The 17,008-nt window shown below is 41.6% G+C and overlaps 1 protein-coding gene across 2 annotated transcripts in view; it reads right to left on the bottom strand.

Annotated features, from left to right (window-relative positions):
* Window positions 1-514: 514 nt before the first annotated feature.
* Window positions 515-17,008, bottom strand: part of naf1 (nuclear assembly factor 1 homolog (S. cerevisiae)) — a 177,960-nt gene continuing 161,466 nt past the window's right edge. For both annotated transcript variants that reach the window (XM_055646057.1, XM_055646050.1), the window contains exons 8-10: window positions 13,003-13,096; window positions 1,362-2,804; window positions 515-1,159 (exon numbers count right to left, since the gene is read on the bottom strand). In XM_055646057.1, the coding sequence (XP_055502032.1) occupies window positions 2,251-2,804; window positions 13,003-13,096 (648 nt within the window). In that variant the 3' untranslated portion in view covers window positions 515-1,159; window positions 1,362-2,250. The remainder of the gene's footprint in view (window positions 1,160-1,361; window positions 2,805-13,002; window positions 13,097-17,008) is intronic.

The raw sequence follows: 17,008 nt of genomic DNA on the forward strand, positions 1-17,008 counted from the left end.
GGGGGGGGGGATGCATAAACACTGCTGTAATTTCTCCATGGTGAAACCAAAATGTATAAACATGGCCTTTATTAAAATCTGACACTGTACTTTTTAACCACATGTGAATTTTTTTCTATTACAAATCTCAAATTGTGGAGTATTTTTGAGGCAAATAAATAAATGATGGGTCTGGTCAAAACATGTAGATATATTAATGGTTAGGCCATTGGAAGTCATGCGCTTTCTTAGAATGACAGTTGGGTAATGCAGCAACAGTTCTGAAGTAGACCACCACCCCATGGGGTTAAATATATGATCCTTGTTTTTGTGCTGCTTAAAAATCACTAAGCAGTGCACATACCCGCTGAACCACTGGAGGACTTCACCTAGATTGCTTTGCTGGCTGTGAGCATAATGCTCAATTTCTCACTGATATAACCACAAATTCTAGGATTGGGGACTGCGTAATTATCTGGGCTATGCCAATGTTAATAGTTCCGTCTGAGAACATGACACAACAAACAAGCATATGTAAATTACCAAAGAACATTTTATTTTGTCTGAATTTTACACGTTATTAATCAATTCATTCTCTACAATTCATGCACGGAATCAGATATCGGAATTACTTCCTAATGAAAAGCAAATACAAAAATATACATCAGAATGAAGTGAATTTATTGCTATAGCACAAAATAAATGAAAATGTAAAATAAAGATAGACAGGGTTTAATGAAGGTTACAAACTGAATTCAATCTTTAATTCAAATCCTTCTAAACTTGCATGTAAACAGACAAAGACTGATCAAGGATTAGCTTCTTAATATAAAAAATAAAGTAGCTGGACTGTTCTTCAGAATTGAGACATTTTTGATTACAAATCTGCCAATTATTTTCTGGATATTAGGTTTATTATTACAGATGGAAGGTCTAATTATATTACAGATCACAAATTTAACAACAGAACCAGAACCATTATATTTACAAAATACAGAATACAAATAATAAGTCCAGGTAAGAAGGTGGTGAAGCCGGACTTCAAATGTTTTGAAATCTATTTTACATTGATTTTATAAACAAGGATAGTTGGGTTCGTAATTTGCTTCTGCTTGTTTTGCAGAGCAATGAAAACCATTTCCAAATAAAGGTGATTGCTTGGAACAAACATTGCTTATATCTCGTGTTTAAGAAGGAACTGCAGATGCTGGAGAATCGAAGGTGCACAAAAAAGCTGGAGAAACTCAGCGGGTGCAGCAGCATCTATGGAGTGAAGGAAATAGGCAACGTTTCGGCCCGAAACGTTGCCTATTTCCTTCGCTCCATAGATGCTGCTGCACCCGCTGAGTTTCTACAGCTTTTTTGTGTACCATTGCTTATACCTCAACAGTTTAGAAAACTGAAATTCAGTCTTTAATATGACCAAAATTAGTTTAGAGATACAACATGGAATCAGGTTCTTCAGCCCACTGAGTTTCACTCAGAGAGTTGTGAATCTGTGGAATTTTCTGTCACAGAAGGCAGTGGAGGCCAATTCACTGGATGTTTTCAAGAGGGAGTTAGATTTAGCTCTTAGGGCTAAAGGAATCAAGGGATATGGGGGAAAAAGCAGGAACGGGGTACTAATTTTAGATGGTCAGCCATGATCATATTGAATGGCAGTGCTGGCTCGAAGGGTCGAATGGCCTACTCCTGCACCTATTTTTCTATGTTTCTGTTTCTACGAGTCCATGCCGACCATTGATCACTTGTTCACACTAGTTCCATGCTATCCCATTTTTTCATCCACTCCCTACATACACTGGAGACAATTTACATTCGCCAATTAACCTACAAAGCCGCACTCCTTTGGGGTATGGAAGGAAATCGGAGTACCTGAAGGAAACCTGGCGGACAGTACCCAAGGTCAGGATCGAACCCAGGACTCTGTGTTGTAAGTCAGCAGTTCTACCAGCTATGCCACAGTGCTGCCCTGTTGTGTTTTAGTTGAGTTCAGGGTTTTGATTGGATAAAATGGCCACTGGTAGCACAGAAAGTGCTGAGCAGGTCGCGATGGATTATGATCACAGCGACCACTAAATGATACCATTCCCATGTTAGTACAACCACACTTTTAAATAGATATAGATTTGGAAACCACAAGTCGCATTATTATTCACTTCCATCTATCAAATGCTATTCAATGTTTAAAGAATTCACACTCACTTGCCCTAGTTTCCTCGCTGAGTGATGATTGTCGTCATACAATGGAGGCATAACGCAGACGTGGTTCTAATAGGGTGGTCTGTAATCTGGCTGTCCTTGTGGAGGTAGCCGCGGTGAGAACTGAGAATTTGGCATCCGCGAGGGAGAAGCATTGGGATAGCAAGAGAAGGAGGAATTTGGGAAACAAGGAGGATGCCTTACATTTGATTCTGGCCAGCCGGTGCTGATTGGGTGAGGGGGAAAAGAAGGAGGAGGAGGGGGCATATGTGGTGGTGGTGGCGGCGGAGGAGGAGGAGGAGGGGATAGAAAGGGTGGTAAATCATTGCACATAGGAGGCCAAAATGAAGGAGAATACGAATAAGACATCATTGGGTTGTGCATTGCTGGTTGCGAATGCATTGTGCTGTTAGCTGGGTGCAAGCTTGGAGGTGCACCAGGTGGCCTCTGGTTAAATGGTGGATTATAGGATCCACTTGGCTGAGGATATCCATAATTTGCTGGGTTTTCAAACCTGGCTGAAGAATAGGGGTCAAATCCTCGGCCAGGATTGTGGTGAAACCCTCTCCCACGTATTGACTTAACACGTGCTTGTTGTGATACCTGACCATCTTCTTTTCCACCTGCAATAAAGATCAATGATGTAAATTTATTAACAATTATGACTTACAGCATGATGAATTGTTAGGAATGAATTGTAATAATATGAAAAATTGGGCCAAGAGATAAAAATCAAAGTGTATAAAAAATAAAAACTGTCCAAATATTCTTCAAGCATTTCAATATTTTCAACTCAATTAGGGAATAACTAATGTACGAGATCAAAATCTTCTTTTTCTCTAATTTTATTGCTCTAATCTATTTTGGTACACATTATTGTCCTATGATTTATGACATAATTCACTAGCCACAGCTACTCAACAGAACAATAAAGTTCCCTCTGTTCATTGTCAAAAAATCACCCGTTAATATAGATTTTCAAACACCAGCTAAATCTATTGTGTTACTGTAAATATTAAAGACCAGGACTACAACTGGACAACATTGTCAGCTATAGACTCCTACATTATTGGAGAGCACTCTTCTATCCCACCTTTTTATAAATTAAGTAACCTAGCCCAATCGCCAAGCGGGATTCTCCCTTTTCAACTTTTACTATAGGACCAAACATTTGTTTTAATCCCCTGAAAACAGTGCGGCAAAAGTTTAAGATTTTGAGGACGGAGCAGAGCTTGTGAACACTGTGCCCCATCTCCGCAATGATTTTCAACCTTAGATTCTGGAGGCAGGTCAACCATCATAGGAGTATTTCTTGACATTGGAAGTATTGTAGAACTTAAAAAAGCACAACTATTGCTCAATTGGTTACATCTTCACTCGCTGTACTTTGTACTTACATTTCCTGGTGATGTAGGTAAAGACATACAAGGAAAATGTGAGAGGGGGATTTTAGCTAACAAAGATCATGAAGAAATACAAAACATAGCTACATTTCTCAAAGGTAGTTGTAATGCACAAGGTATCAACATGAATGTAGAGTTTGTAGCTTGTTTCAGGAATGCACCAGTGACCTCAGCTGGGGTAGAAAGAAGTTTTTCACAACTGAAGCATATTCTGTCTGACAAATGGCATAGTTTAACACCAAATAATTTGAAAAAAATGCTAGTAGTTATTTGCAACCAGGCAATAATGAAGTATACCTTTAAAATGATCATTTTTAACCATATTTTGGTGGTGGAAATACATGCCTTTTTTGTCAATAAACGCCTTTTTTGTCAATAAATGCCTTTTCATGCCTTTTTTGTAATTTTATTTTGCCCTTTGCTTGCCTATTCCAGAGATTTTTCTCATGTGGAATGTTTAAGTTCTTAATGAACTTGAGTTGATTATAATCATAATGAGTTGATTATAATCAACTCAAGTTCATTAAGAACTTAAAAATTCCACATGAGAAAAATCTCTGGAATAGGCAGGCAAAAGGGCAAAATAAAATTACAAAACAGGCACGAAAGCCAATTACTTCATACAATTAGTCAATATTTTGTTTTTAAAGTTATAATAACTTTAAAAACAAAATATTGACTAATTGTATGAAGTAATTGGCTCACAAAATGGGAATTGAGTATCAGTGATACAAGGCTAGTACAGAGCTTTTATTGGTTTCTCAGTTCATGAAATTCAAGTTTAATTATACTACCTAAATAATGGCCAGGTTTTAGTTAATGTCTGTTTGGCTGCACACGGATAAAATCACCTTGCCAAATGAAATTGAATGTACCTAATGCAAAACATTTTATTTGTCCCTTTGGAAACATTTGCAATCGAGAAGCCATCAAAGGATTAGTGTTTTAAAAAATGCAAAACTTAAAAGAATATCATTGTGTATGATGGTAGCTCAATTGACATTATAGGTTCAATCAATTCATATGGTGAATCTGAATGGTCGTACCAAAGGATTTAAAACCGGTGTCAATCTTTCTCATTTTCCAGATGTCCACCAATCTGTCGTGCATTTACAATTTTCTATTTTACTAGTTAGTAAGTTAGTGACGTAAAACCTCAATGGGACTAGGTTAAAAGTGGAAGAGAGGAAGAGAGAAACTCTTTGAAAATGGTGGAAATTGTGCAGAATGGTGGAAATTGTGCGGAGGTGGTGTGGAGGCTGACGAGGTGGAAGGTGAGGACGACAATGGAAACCATATTCTTGTTCTGACCCAGAGAACCGAGGCATGGCAAATGGATGATATGTGGTCATGGGTTCTGTTAACTTTGGTTGAGGGGAAGCACCAATTCCGGAAGTAAGCACATTTTCCCACATCCTTAACTGTCAACATTTTGCAGGATTTGTGATTCCACTGTTTCTAACACCACTTTTTCTTACAACTGTAGGTGACACAACACCTTTGTTTCTTCACCTCTTCCCTTCCAAACCATCTTTGCAGGTGAAAGCAACAATTGTCTTGCATTTCTTCCAATCTACATTCAGTAATTACAATGGAGAAACCGTACACAGACGGGGTGCCTGTTTTGCAGAGAAACTGCATTTAGTCTACAGGGGTGGCTCTAGTCTAGACTGTATATTGCCTAGAACTTTAATTCTCCATTGCAAGCCCACTCTGATACTGGTGCATAACCTCCTGTGCTGTTACAATGAGGCCTGCTGAAGCTTGAGGAACAGCACATCATCTTTTGAATGGCCACGCTGCTGGCTTCAGGATTCAATACAGAATTCTACAACATTAGGTCAACAACATGTCTTTCTGCTCTGCATTTTACACGGCTACATTCCATTGTCCATGACCTCATCTCTAGCTTCCCCATTTACTCATTGACCAGAAAACCTTGTTTACATCTTAAAAGAAACTGTTGGGAGAAACATCTACAGTCCATTTCCCTTCACATGTACTGCCTGACCTTCTGAGTTATTCCAACAGTTTATTTTTCCAGATTCCAGTTGCAGTCTCTTCAAGTTTACAGCTTTTTCCCCATTGCCTTCCCATTTTACCATATCAAAGAAGACAAATTCCCCCATTTCACCCCCCGCCCTTCCCTACAGCTCTCTTTCCCAGTTTTGTTCCTCTTTTCATTGATGCGGCCCGACATGCTGAGTATATCTAGTGATTCACGATTTCATTTTAGATATGCAGCAATAAATTTTTCAAATACACAACATAAAATTTGACATCCAAAATGTAACCAGTTACTCAACCGTTTCAGCATAATTACTAAGAATGGGAATTACATTAAAGCAGTTTGAATTTCCAAAATGAAAATGATTAAGTAGAGAGACGGGTATGTAACAGATTTGAGCTAGCGTGTTGGTAGCAGTACAATGTAATGAAAATGAAATTTGCAGTAAGTGCTGAAGAATTCAACAGTTTAGAAAGAGCAATTAATCCGTTAATTTCCTGTGCTTTTTAATATGAAAACTGGAAGTATGGTGGAATATTGCTGGGAGCTTTATCCTCCCATTATTGTGTCTGATTTTGCATTTGCAAATGTTACACAAAATACAGCAGAAACAATTAATAAACAATAATAATTTTGTATAACAAGCCAATCTATATGAAATTGGATAGTTATATGGATGGGAAGGGAATGGAGGGTTATGGTCTGAGCGCAGGTATATGGGACTAGGGGAGATTATGTGTTCGGCACGGACTAGAAGGGTCGAGATGGCCTGTTTCCGTGCTGTAATTGTTATATGGTTATATGGTTACCTGATAGAAAATGAAGACACCCACACACTAGATGTGTAGCTACTATCCTTTAACCTTACAACAGCATCACTTTTACTGGGACATATTACTTTACCAAGTAAAATATTGAGAATACTGCTTCTCAGGAAAATAAATCATCATAGAAAAGTCTGATCTTGTAAATGTGTATATGTGGTTGTCTATACATCTCCGCAAAAACACTACACGGTAACGATTACATTTTTACATATTCTGATTGACATTTTTCCCCTCGAGGCAGGCCACCTTCACTGAACATTTCATGCTTTATTTCTCAACTTATTCTCGACTCATTACTGATTAAAAGTTAAAAAAAATCAAAAGACTGAATTAAAAACGACCAGCATCAACTAATGACATCACAATGGCTCGGCTAGCAGTGATCAGCTTCAATGAAGATTACATCCTATATTTGACAAGTTATTCGCGATTAAAGCTTTAAAAATGCCAACTTTCACAAGATTTTTACATATTCAGATTCACTTTTCCCCTCTAGGCAGAGATCACCTTCACTGAACATTGTATGCTTTATTTCTTGACTTATTACTGCTTAAAGTTTAAAAAAATCAAATGACTTTGAATTTAAAACAGCCAGCTTCAACTGATGACATCACAATGGCTCAGCTAGCGGTGATCAGCTTCACTTACGTTCGGGAACGGCTTGAGTTGGAGGACTACGCCTCCCATGAGGGCTACGGCTAGGGAACGGGTGCATTGGGGGAGCAGACCCAATGGGTCTGCACTTGGTCTAGTACTTATTACGAGTCTCATCTTGTATGTATGTATACGTGTGTGTGCACGCGTATATGCCTATGTGTCTTTTTACCCTAATTAAAACGCCACGTGCTAGCACAGACATTTTCAGATTATTAATTACATTAACCCTGTTGACAAAATAAATTGTTTCACTTCACATTTCATGCTATATTTCACAAGTTATAGCGTTTTAAAAATAGCGAAAACCAACTTTTTATACGGCTAGCCTCCTTCAAACCGCTTTGAGTGACATCACAAAGGGGGAGTGGGCAGCCACCAGCTTCCAGTGACATCAGGGGGAGGGCCTCATTAAAATTACCATTCCAATTTTTCCAACCCGGCCTTCTACCCGCGATGCCCAGGCTGGGGTTTTACGCGGCAATCAAGGAGGCATCGAGACTGCAGCAGTGAAGGAGACATCAAGACTGCATCGGTGAGGCCTCGCGACGAAGGGTCCGCGGCGGTGTTAGGGGAAAGGAGAGGGAAAGAGGGGGAGGGGAGGAGAGGGGAAAGATCCTGGGAAGGTGAGGAGGGAGAGTGGGGGGGATTGAGGGAGAGGAGGGGGTAGGGAGGGTAGTTGCCACGTCTATACTTCTCTCGCCCCCTCCCTCTGATTTTTATTTATTTGCTTATCTTTATTATTTTACCGTGGATGTTTCGTTAGCTTTAGAAATGTTTGAATGCTGCACTGACTGGCTGACATTTTAAATTTCGTTGTACATGGCCCATGTTACAATGACAATAAAGAAACTATTCTATTCTATTCTATTCTCTCTCGCCCCCTCCCCCTCTTTACCCCCTCCCTATCTATCCTCACTCCCACTCTCTCTACCCCCCTCCCTCTCTCGCCCTCTCTCCCCTCTACATCACCCCCGCCCTCCCTCTCTAGGGATTGAAGAGGGAGGGTGAAGAGGAGTGAGTGCTGGGGATGAGGAGAAATGAGCCGCGCCTGTGCAGTTGGGGGCTATGCGTGAGTGGTGGAATATTGCGTTGGGGGAACGGGTTGCGTTGGGGGAACGGGTGAGTGGTGGAATATTGCATTGGGGAGCAGACCCAATGGGTCTCCACTTGGTCTAGTGTACTATAAATGTGATATGCTTTGTAACTGCCCATTTCATAGGTTGGTAGAGTAATATGCCATTGTAAAATGCTTCCAATATGTAATTGAGTGGTAGAATCTGAGGTGAATTGATGGGAAATGCGGGGAGAATGTGGGGCAATCATGTTGCAGCTTTATAAGACTTGGGTTAGGTCGCATTTGAAGTATTGTGTACACAATATACAGCAGACAATAAAAAAAACCCATCATAGTTTAAAAATGTAAAAAATAAAGTGCAAGAGTAACAATGGGGCAACTTTGATATATATTGCACATCAAGATATCTAAAGTGCATTTGGACAGTCCATAAGTGTTTGACTATAGTGTGGCTGTTAAGTAGAGCTACCGCTCGTGAGAAGAAGCTATTTTTGTGTATGGAAGTGAAGATATCACAAAAGCGACTACCTTCCAGAAAACCATCAGCACACTTTCATTCATGTATCGTGTTCCCTCGTGATTGCTTGGGATCCCACAGTCATTAACCTATCCCAAGGCTAGCACACTAAACACGAAGGAGTCGGCTTTGTTTACGCTGTCCCCCTGTTATTGGACAACCGACTGGGCGGATCTTCTAAAACATTTACTGAGACGTTCACTTGCCCCTAAATTAAGGCATAGATATTGTGAGAGAAATCCTGTTTTCGCTATTTTGTGATGGATTATAATTGAAGCTCAATAAACTGTTTGTTTATCCTTAGTGTGTGAGTGTGATCCTTCAGAGAAGGGAGAATTTTTGAAATTGCACTTGTTCATCATTTCAATTATTCAAGAACGATATGTTTCCTTCTGCCAACTTAACCACTTGGCAGTTACATGTGAGAATTGATTTGTCCAACCTATGATCAATAAAACCAATAATTGCTGGGTCAATTGTTAATTTTAGACCAAGAGTGGTAAACATGGGTTCGGAAGATATTGAAGATTTTGGGGAATTTGATTAGAAATGCTGTTCATCATTAAAACTAAGTTGCAAGTGAACCAAACAGCTGGCCTGTGATTCCAAACTGTTCTGTGGGGACTTAAAGCAAAATGTAACTGCATCTCAAACCAACACTGCTCTTAACATCTTGTAAAATGGATGATAGCTGCTTCTACGCATTCATTTTTAATAATTTCTTTATTTGGAACATTTAAATCTCAGTTTCTCCACAGTTTTTTGCCATTTAGAAAGCAGCCCCAAACTAGCTTTTACTTCTGAGGCAGATATCTGACATTTCCCCTAATTGAAATGCATATGCCACAATTCTGCTCATGCAGTCTCTCAATGTCTCTTTACAACTCTAATCTATAACATGTGCTATTAACTGTACTGACAGATTTTGAAAAACTGCTCTCTAGTTCTTCCATTTAAATATGTTATATGTGCACTGGGAAAGCAAGCACTAGTTATGATCACTGGTCACATATAGGCCTACGATCCTTATAATTTGTTCCTAGCTCTGAACCAATTCTTCAACTAAGTTAATCAGTGCATTGTCTCAATTCTGTTAACAGTTTCTTGCAGGTAACTTGTGATACGATTTCCAGAAGGCTGTGCAAATGACATCTATAGACATGTCCTCATATTCTCACGAGACAAAACTATTCATGATCGTGCCAAAATGGCAACCATCAAATGCAGGTTAAACACTTCAGAACTATTTTGGTTTTCTTTCTCGGTGCAATTCTGAAATTCAGCTGACAATTCTGGAGGAGTGCTTCATCAACTTCATCGGCGAGCAAGAGCAGCATCAGCTCCGGGGCCAAACGGAGTACCATACAAGCTCTACAAGAATGCACCGGATGTGTTACGCTTTCTATGGAAGCTCATGAGGGTGGTGTGGAAGAAGCAAACCGTACCTAAGGCGTGGCGAAGGGCCGGGGGTGTGCTAATACCTAAAGAAAAGGATGTGTCAGACATCAGCCAATTCTGGCCAATATGTCTCCTCAACGTCGAGGGAAAAATCTTTTTCAGCATTGTATCACAAAGGCTGTCCACCTATCTGGTAACAAACAAGTACATTGATACATCTGTACAGAAAGCAGGAATTCCAGGATTTTCGGGCTGCTTGGAGCATACAAGCATGATCTGGCACCAGATCCAAGCAGCTAAGAAGGACAAGAGAGACCTACATGTGATCTTCCTCGATCTGGCCAATGCATTTGGTTCAGTTCCCCATGAACTCCTTTGGGAATCTTTTGCCTTTTTCCATGTACCAGAGCTCGTCACCACACTGGTCAAGAGCTATTTCCAAGACCTGCAGCTGTGCTTCACAACAGCTGACTTCAGTACAACATGGCAGCGCTTGGAAGTAGGGATCATGGCAGGCTGCACAGTCTCACCCTTGGCCTTTACAATGGCCATGGAAGTCATCATCAGGGCCTCAAAATGGGTGGTGGGCGGTGAACCAACCAGGGCTGGGCTCCGTCTGCCACCCATCAGGGCATACATGGACGACATGACAACACTAACCACTACTGCAGCATGCACCAAGCGGCTACTTGGAAAGCTGCAGGTGAACATCAAGTGGGTCCGAATGAAAATCAAACCAAGTAAATCTCGAAGCATCTCCATAGTCAAGGGGGTGCTTAGAGGCACAAGGTTCTGCATTGGTGACGACCCAATACCAACAGTGTCTGAGCAGCCAGTTAAAAGCCTGGGCAGATGGTACAACGCAAGTCTCAAGGAAAAAGAGCAGGTGCAACAACTAAGGCAAGAAATTGTCAACGGCCTGGAGAACATCAATCAGACCCTACAGCCTGGGAAACTGAAGCTCTGGTGCCTACAGTTTGGACTCCTTCCTCGGACGATGTGGCCACTGACCGTTTATGAAGCCCCAATAACAACTGTGGAGAAGATGGAGCGAACCATAACTTTATACGCGAAGAAATGGCTCGGGATCCCGCGATGTCTAACTAACATCGGCCTATATGGCAAAGGGGTCCTGGAACTACCTCTCACTAGTCTAACAGAGGAATACAAGTGTTCTAAAGTAAGATTCCAGATGACACTGAGGGACTCTAGAGACAAGACCATCAGTGCTGTTGTGCCGCCCCTAGTAACTGGCCGGAAGTGGACACCATCTGATGCAGTACAGCAAGCTTCATCAGCCCTGAGGCACAAAGACATCGTGGGGCAAGTCCAGCAGGGAAGAGGAGGCTTTGGCCTTACGACAAGTAAACCAACTTGGCGAAAGGCCACAACATCAGAGCGGAGGACATTGGTGGTCGAGGAGGTGCGGCGACAGGAGGAGGCCGCAAGAAGTGCGAAGGCGGTCTCTCTTGCCAAACAGGGGCAATGGATGCAGTGGGAAGGTGTGGAGCGGAGGAAGATCAGCTGGAAAGAACTATGGGAAATGGAAGCAAGCAAGATCAGCTTCATCGTCAGAGTGACATGACGTGCTTCCATCACCAAAGAACGTCCATCAGTGGTACGGCGAGGATCCAACCTGTGCCCTCTGCCCATTTCCAGCGACCCTCAAACACATCATGGTAGGCTGCTAGACCAGCCTCACGCACGGGAGATACACGTGGCAGCATAATCAGGTACTAAAAAGCCTGGCATCAGCCCTTGAGAACAGGCGGTGTGCGACCAACTCCTTGCCTCCGAGAGCAAGCAACCCCCACCCTAAGGGCAACAACCTTTGTCCGAGAAGGACAGAAAACATCTAAACATCCTTCCACCAGATCAGAAGAAGGAAATCTATGCAGGGCCCGTGACTGGAGGATGCTGGCAGACATTGGCCGACAACTAATTTTTCCACCTGAAATTGCTTCCACCAACCTCAGGCCAGACTTGGTGTTCTGGTCCCCTTCACAGAAGACTGCTTACATCATAGAGCTCACTCCATGGGATATATAGTTCCATGGGAGAACTCTGTTGAGGAGGCCTATGAGCGTAAGAAGCTGCGCTACGCAGAGCTTGCAGCAGAGGCAACGCAGCGTGGCTGGAACACCAAAGTCTATCCAGTTGAAGTGGGATGCAGAGGATTTGTTGCGTCATCTACCATCAGACTGCTGAAGGGGCTTGGAATCCACGGTCATGCTCTGCGGAAGACCATAAGATCACTCTCAGAGGCGGCTGAAAGAAGCAGCTGGTGGATTTGGCTCAAGCGGAAAGACCCATGCTGGGCCCCAAGTACGTCAGGGTGAATCTTTGGGACGGTTTGACACGGGACACGCGCTGAGGGCTGATTGTGGAGGGTGTATAGTGTTAAAAGGCCGAAACACCCAGTGATGCAAGGGTACACTACTGATGATGTGTCCTGTGCCCAACTGTCCTGAAGGTTACCCAGGCCAAGATATACGTATCCCCCCCCCGCCTCCCACCAATGTTGAGCGTCTACCACTCTCAACAATCAACGAATGCCGTGAAATGCTCCCCACCTATTGGCACAAGGGACTTCTTAACATCTTGCCATGCTTAAAATTCAAACTGTGCACATATTTTTCAGTCCTCTGCTGGAAAAGAAAGAAGATGCAAAAGCCTGGTATTGCTGATGGGCCACAAAACACTTCTGGAAATTGCCTAGCTGCAAGATGAAAGAACCATTACTGTGAAAGACAATCTGATTACGCTATAACAGATGTATATTTGTTTTCCACAATTAAAATTAAACAACTGTAAACAATATCCTTATTGACAAGAGATGCTTATTTTACAGCACATGATATCTTTAATTTGAACTTTGATTTGCAGGGGATTCGAGTTAAATCCCTCACAAATAAACAACGACTACAATGACTCACCAGCTCGAGTGTTTTTATCTCCATGATTCTGTGCTTTCTTCTTCTTCCTTTGCTTTGCCTCTTTTTCTTTGTCATCATCACTGAAATCCAGAGCCTATTAAAGACCATAATTGTTTGTTTTATAACTAATTCTTACATTTCATGCCTTCCTGTCACACTTAGAAAGTCCGTAATCAACCACACATGGCTTTAAATGAGACATCTGTGTTATTTATAATCCCCTTAACATCCTTTTAAGGGCATTACTGCCCTTGAATACTAAGTTCAAGAATATTAGCTATAGGGAAGGGTATTTATGTGAACAAAATCCCATATATTTGAAATTTAGATTCATTATAGTATTATCACAACTGAAATTAAATTTATTTTCTATCAACATATACAACTAAAATCCCTTGGGTGCAATAGTCAGAGTTAAGAGCTAAGGCTTAGATGATTATAAGTATATATTTGTAGACAGTTGGTTCCCTGCATTTTCACAAACAATTTTCACAAGTTGCCTGGCAAAATGGTTCACAGATATAACCTTCACTACATGTACAATGATGTACCTTCATAGATTATAAAACAACATTCAATCAAGATTTGGATTTCAGTTAGCTAGAAAGCTGCTGCTGGTAGGAATGGATATTTATGAATTCATAGTGGAAACAAAGTTTGCCCATGACTCATCCAGGTAAATATCATATGGATGTCCCCTGAGGACTTTTGTTACCCACTACCTACAAGGGATCAACTGAAGAAATTTGAAACATCTCTTTCTTTCAAAAACAATTGTTCCAAAGCATTAGGTAGGTGCAGGGTAGGTTCACGAGATTGTTCCCGGGGATTGGCGGGACTGTCATATGAGGAAAGATTGAAAAGGGCTTGCATTCACTGGAGTTTAGAAGGATGAAGGGGATTTTATAGCAATATATAAAATTATAAAAGGACTGGACAAGCTAGATGCAGGAAAAATGTTCCCAATGTTGGGCGAGTCCAGAACCAGGGGCCACAGTCTTAGAATAAAGGGAAGGCCATTTAAGACTGAGGTGAGAAAAAACTTTTTCACCCAGAGAGTTGTGAATTTATGGAATTCCCTGCCACAGAGGGCAGTGGAGCCCAAATCACTGGATGGATTTAAGAGAGAGTTAGATAGAGTTCTAGGGGCGAGTGGAGTCAAGAGATCTGGGGAGAAGGCAGGCACGGGTTATTGATAGGGGACGATCAGCCGTGATCACAATGAATGGTGGTGCTGGCTCGAAGGGCCGAATGGCCTCCTCCTGCACCTATTTTCTATGTTTCTATGCATCACTCAAAGCAGCCCTTCATTATTAGGAAACTATTTAATTCATGAAAGGTACACCGCAATTTGAATATTTACGACAAAACAAATTTCAATTAAGCTACTATCTGTTCAAATTATTTACCACAAACAAAAGTTGCCATAGCTTTTAAAGGAGATGTGCGTGGCAACTTTTTTTACACAGAGGGTGGTAAATGTCACTTATGTGCTGCTGGGGACACTGGTGGATGCAGATATGGTAGTGGTATTTAAGAAGCTTTTAGACAGGATATGAAAGGTATGGTTGAATCCGGATCATGTACAAGCAGGTCAGAGATGTTCTTTGCATCATGTTCGACACAGATGTTGTGGGCCAAAGGACCTGTTCCCATGTTGTACTCGCAACCTTGCGTGATCTATGATTCCACCCTCTCCCTTGAGCCTCACATCCGCCATGCCATTAAAACCTCCTTCTTTCATCTCCGCAACATCGCCAAACTCAGACCCTCTCTCACACCGCCCGCTGCTGAAAGACTCATCCATGCCTTCATCTCCTCCCGACTGGACTATTGCAACTCACTTCTCCTTGGCATCAGCTCCACCTACATCAACCGACTCCAACTGGTCCAGAACGCAGCCGCCCGACTCATCACCCACACCAAATCCTGGCATCACATCACTCCAGTCCTCAAACAACTTCACTGGCTTCCCATCTCCCACCGAATCACCTACAAAATCCTGATCCTCACCTACAAAGCCCTCCACCATCTGCCCCCCCCCATATCTCCACTGACCTCCTCTCCCCCTACCAACCCTCACGGTCCCTCAGATCCACATCAGCCGGTCTCCTCTCCATCCACGTCCAACCTCCACAGTTTTGGGGACAGAGCCTTCTCCAGGGCAGCTCCCAGGCTCTGGAACTCCCTCCCCCAACTGATCCGCAATTCTGTGTCCCTCACCATCTTCCAGTCCCGCCTCAAGACCCATCTCTTCACCTCTGCCTATCCTTAGCCCCAAGTGCCATCCCTTTTCATCTGTGCATTAATTGCCTCATACTGTGTTTTGTATTGAATTCTGTATTTACTCTGTGTACCAGTCATGTCTCTACTATTTATTTCATTCCCCTTACATGTTTTTCCTCTACCTGCTAAATTTTTGTAAGGTGTCTTTGAGACTCTTGAAAGGCGCCCATGAATAAAATGTATTATTATTATTATTAGTACTCTACGTTCGATAAGAAAACAATTATGTGCTTAGTAATATAACGTCCTCATTTCTGGATTCAAAAATATATATACAAGAGACCAATTGTGTTCATTCTGTTAACATGGAGCATCTCAAAACAGGTGTTATGAGCTTTATTGAGAAATAAAAGTGTTGCTCAAACACATGTTGCTAAAGGTTCCTCCCAATGTTATACTGTGAACAAAATCATTTTCCTCCTCCAGGAAAAAAAATAACTTTTCCAATAATAGTAAATATCCCCTTATAAAACAGACATTTGGTTACTGCGAATATAGACACAAAATGCTGGAGTAACTTGGCGGGACAGGCAGCATTCGCTGGAGAGAAGGAATGGGTGAGGTTTCAGGTCGCCACCCTTCTTCAGACTGAAAGTCACGGGATAGAAAAACGAGAGATATAGATGATGATGGTGTAGATAGATAACGAACAGATTAATGAAAGATTTGCAAAAAAGTAACAATTATAAAGAAAACAGGCCAATGTTAGCTATAGCTGGGTGAGAATGAAAGCTGCTGTGACTTGGGTGGGGGAGGGATGGAGAGAGGGGGAATGCAGGGGTTACTTGAAGTTGGAGAAATCAATAACTATACCCGTGGGTTGCAAGCTGCACAAGGAAAATAGGAGATGCTGTTCTTACAGTACAACAAATATGTCAATCTAACCCGTAATAGACAATAGGTGCAGGAGTAGGCCTTTTGGCCCTTCGAGCCAGCACCGCCATTCTGGCTCGAAGGGCCGAATGTCTTACTCCTGCACCTATTGTCTATTGTCTGATATGGAGGGCACTGTATGTGGTTGGTTTCAGACACCATTAATATTAAGTTCAATGTAGAACAGGCAACAACACAATTTTACCGTTATGGGATCACAGTGTGACAATTCCAAGATGACACAGTCATGTGTGAATACTACATGTTGTTATCCTTCAGGTGAGATGAATAACTGGAGACATAAGGAATTACAAGTGCTGGAATCCTAATTAAAACACAAAGTGGTGGAGTAACGCAGCGAGTCATGCAGCATCTCCAAAGAACATGCATTGTTTTGGATTGAATCCTTCTTCTGACTGCATTTTCAAGTTTTTTGGACTTGAGAAGATAAGTGCGCGCTCTTTCTTTCATCATTAAGATTTATACCTCTGATAATTTTGACAGAAAAAAGTGTGATGTATTTTGAAGGGTCCCAGTTCAAAACATCGCCTAACCATGCCCTCCAGAGAAGCTGCTTTACCCACTGAGTTACCTGCTTTATGTTTTGTATGAGAGAAATGAGAGAGTAAAATGGCGATTATTAAATGGTTGTACTAGGGTCTATTTCTTAACTTTCTTCTCTAACTCTCTCTCTTATGGGCTCTCTTTTTCCAACATTCCTGCACTTTCATGACTCTTTCTCACTTTCCTTACTTCTTTTATTTCTATCTTTCTTAAAGCTCAAAAAATGAAGGGGTACAACAAATGTAATAAGATATATGTGGTGTGTATTACTGTAACTTATTGT

The sequence above is a fragment of the Leucoraja erinacea genome, chromosome 1 (genome assembly GCF_028641065.1).
Source record: "Leucoraja erinacea ecotype New England chromosome 1, Leri_hhj_1, whole genome shotgun sequence".
NCBI classification, from domain to species: domain Eukaryota; kingdom Metazoa; phylum Chordata; class Chondrichthyes; order Rajiformes; family Rajidae; genus Leucoraja; species Leucoraja erinaceus.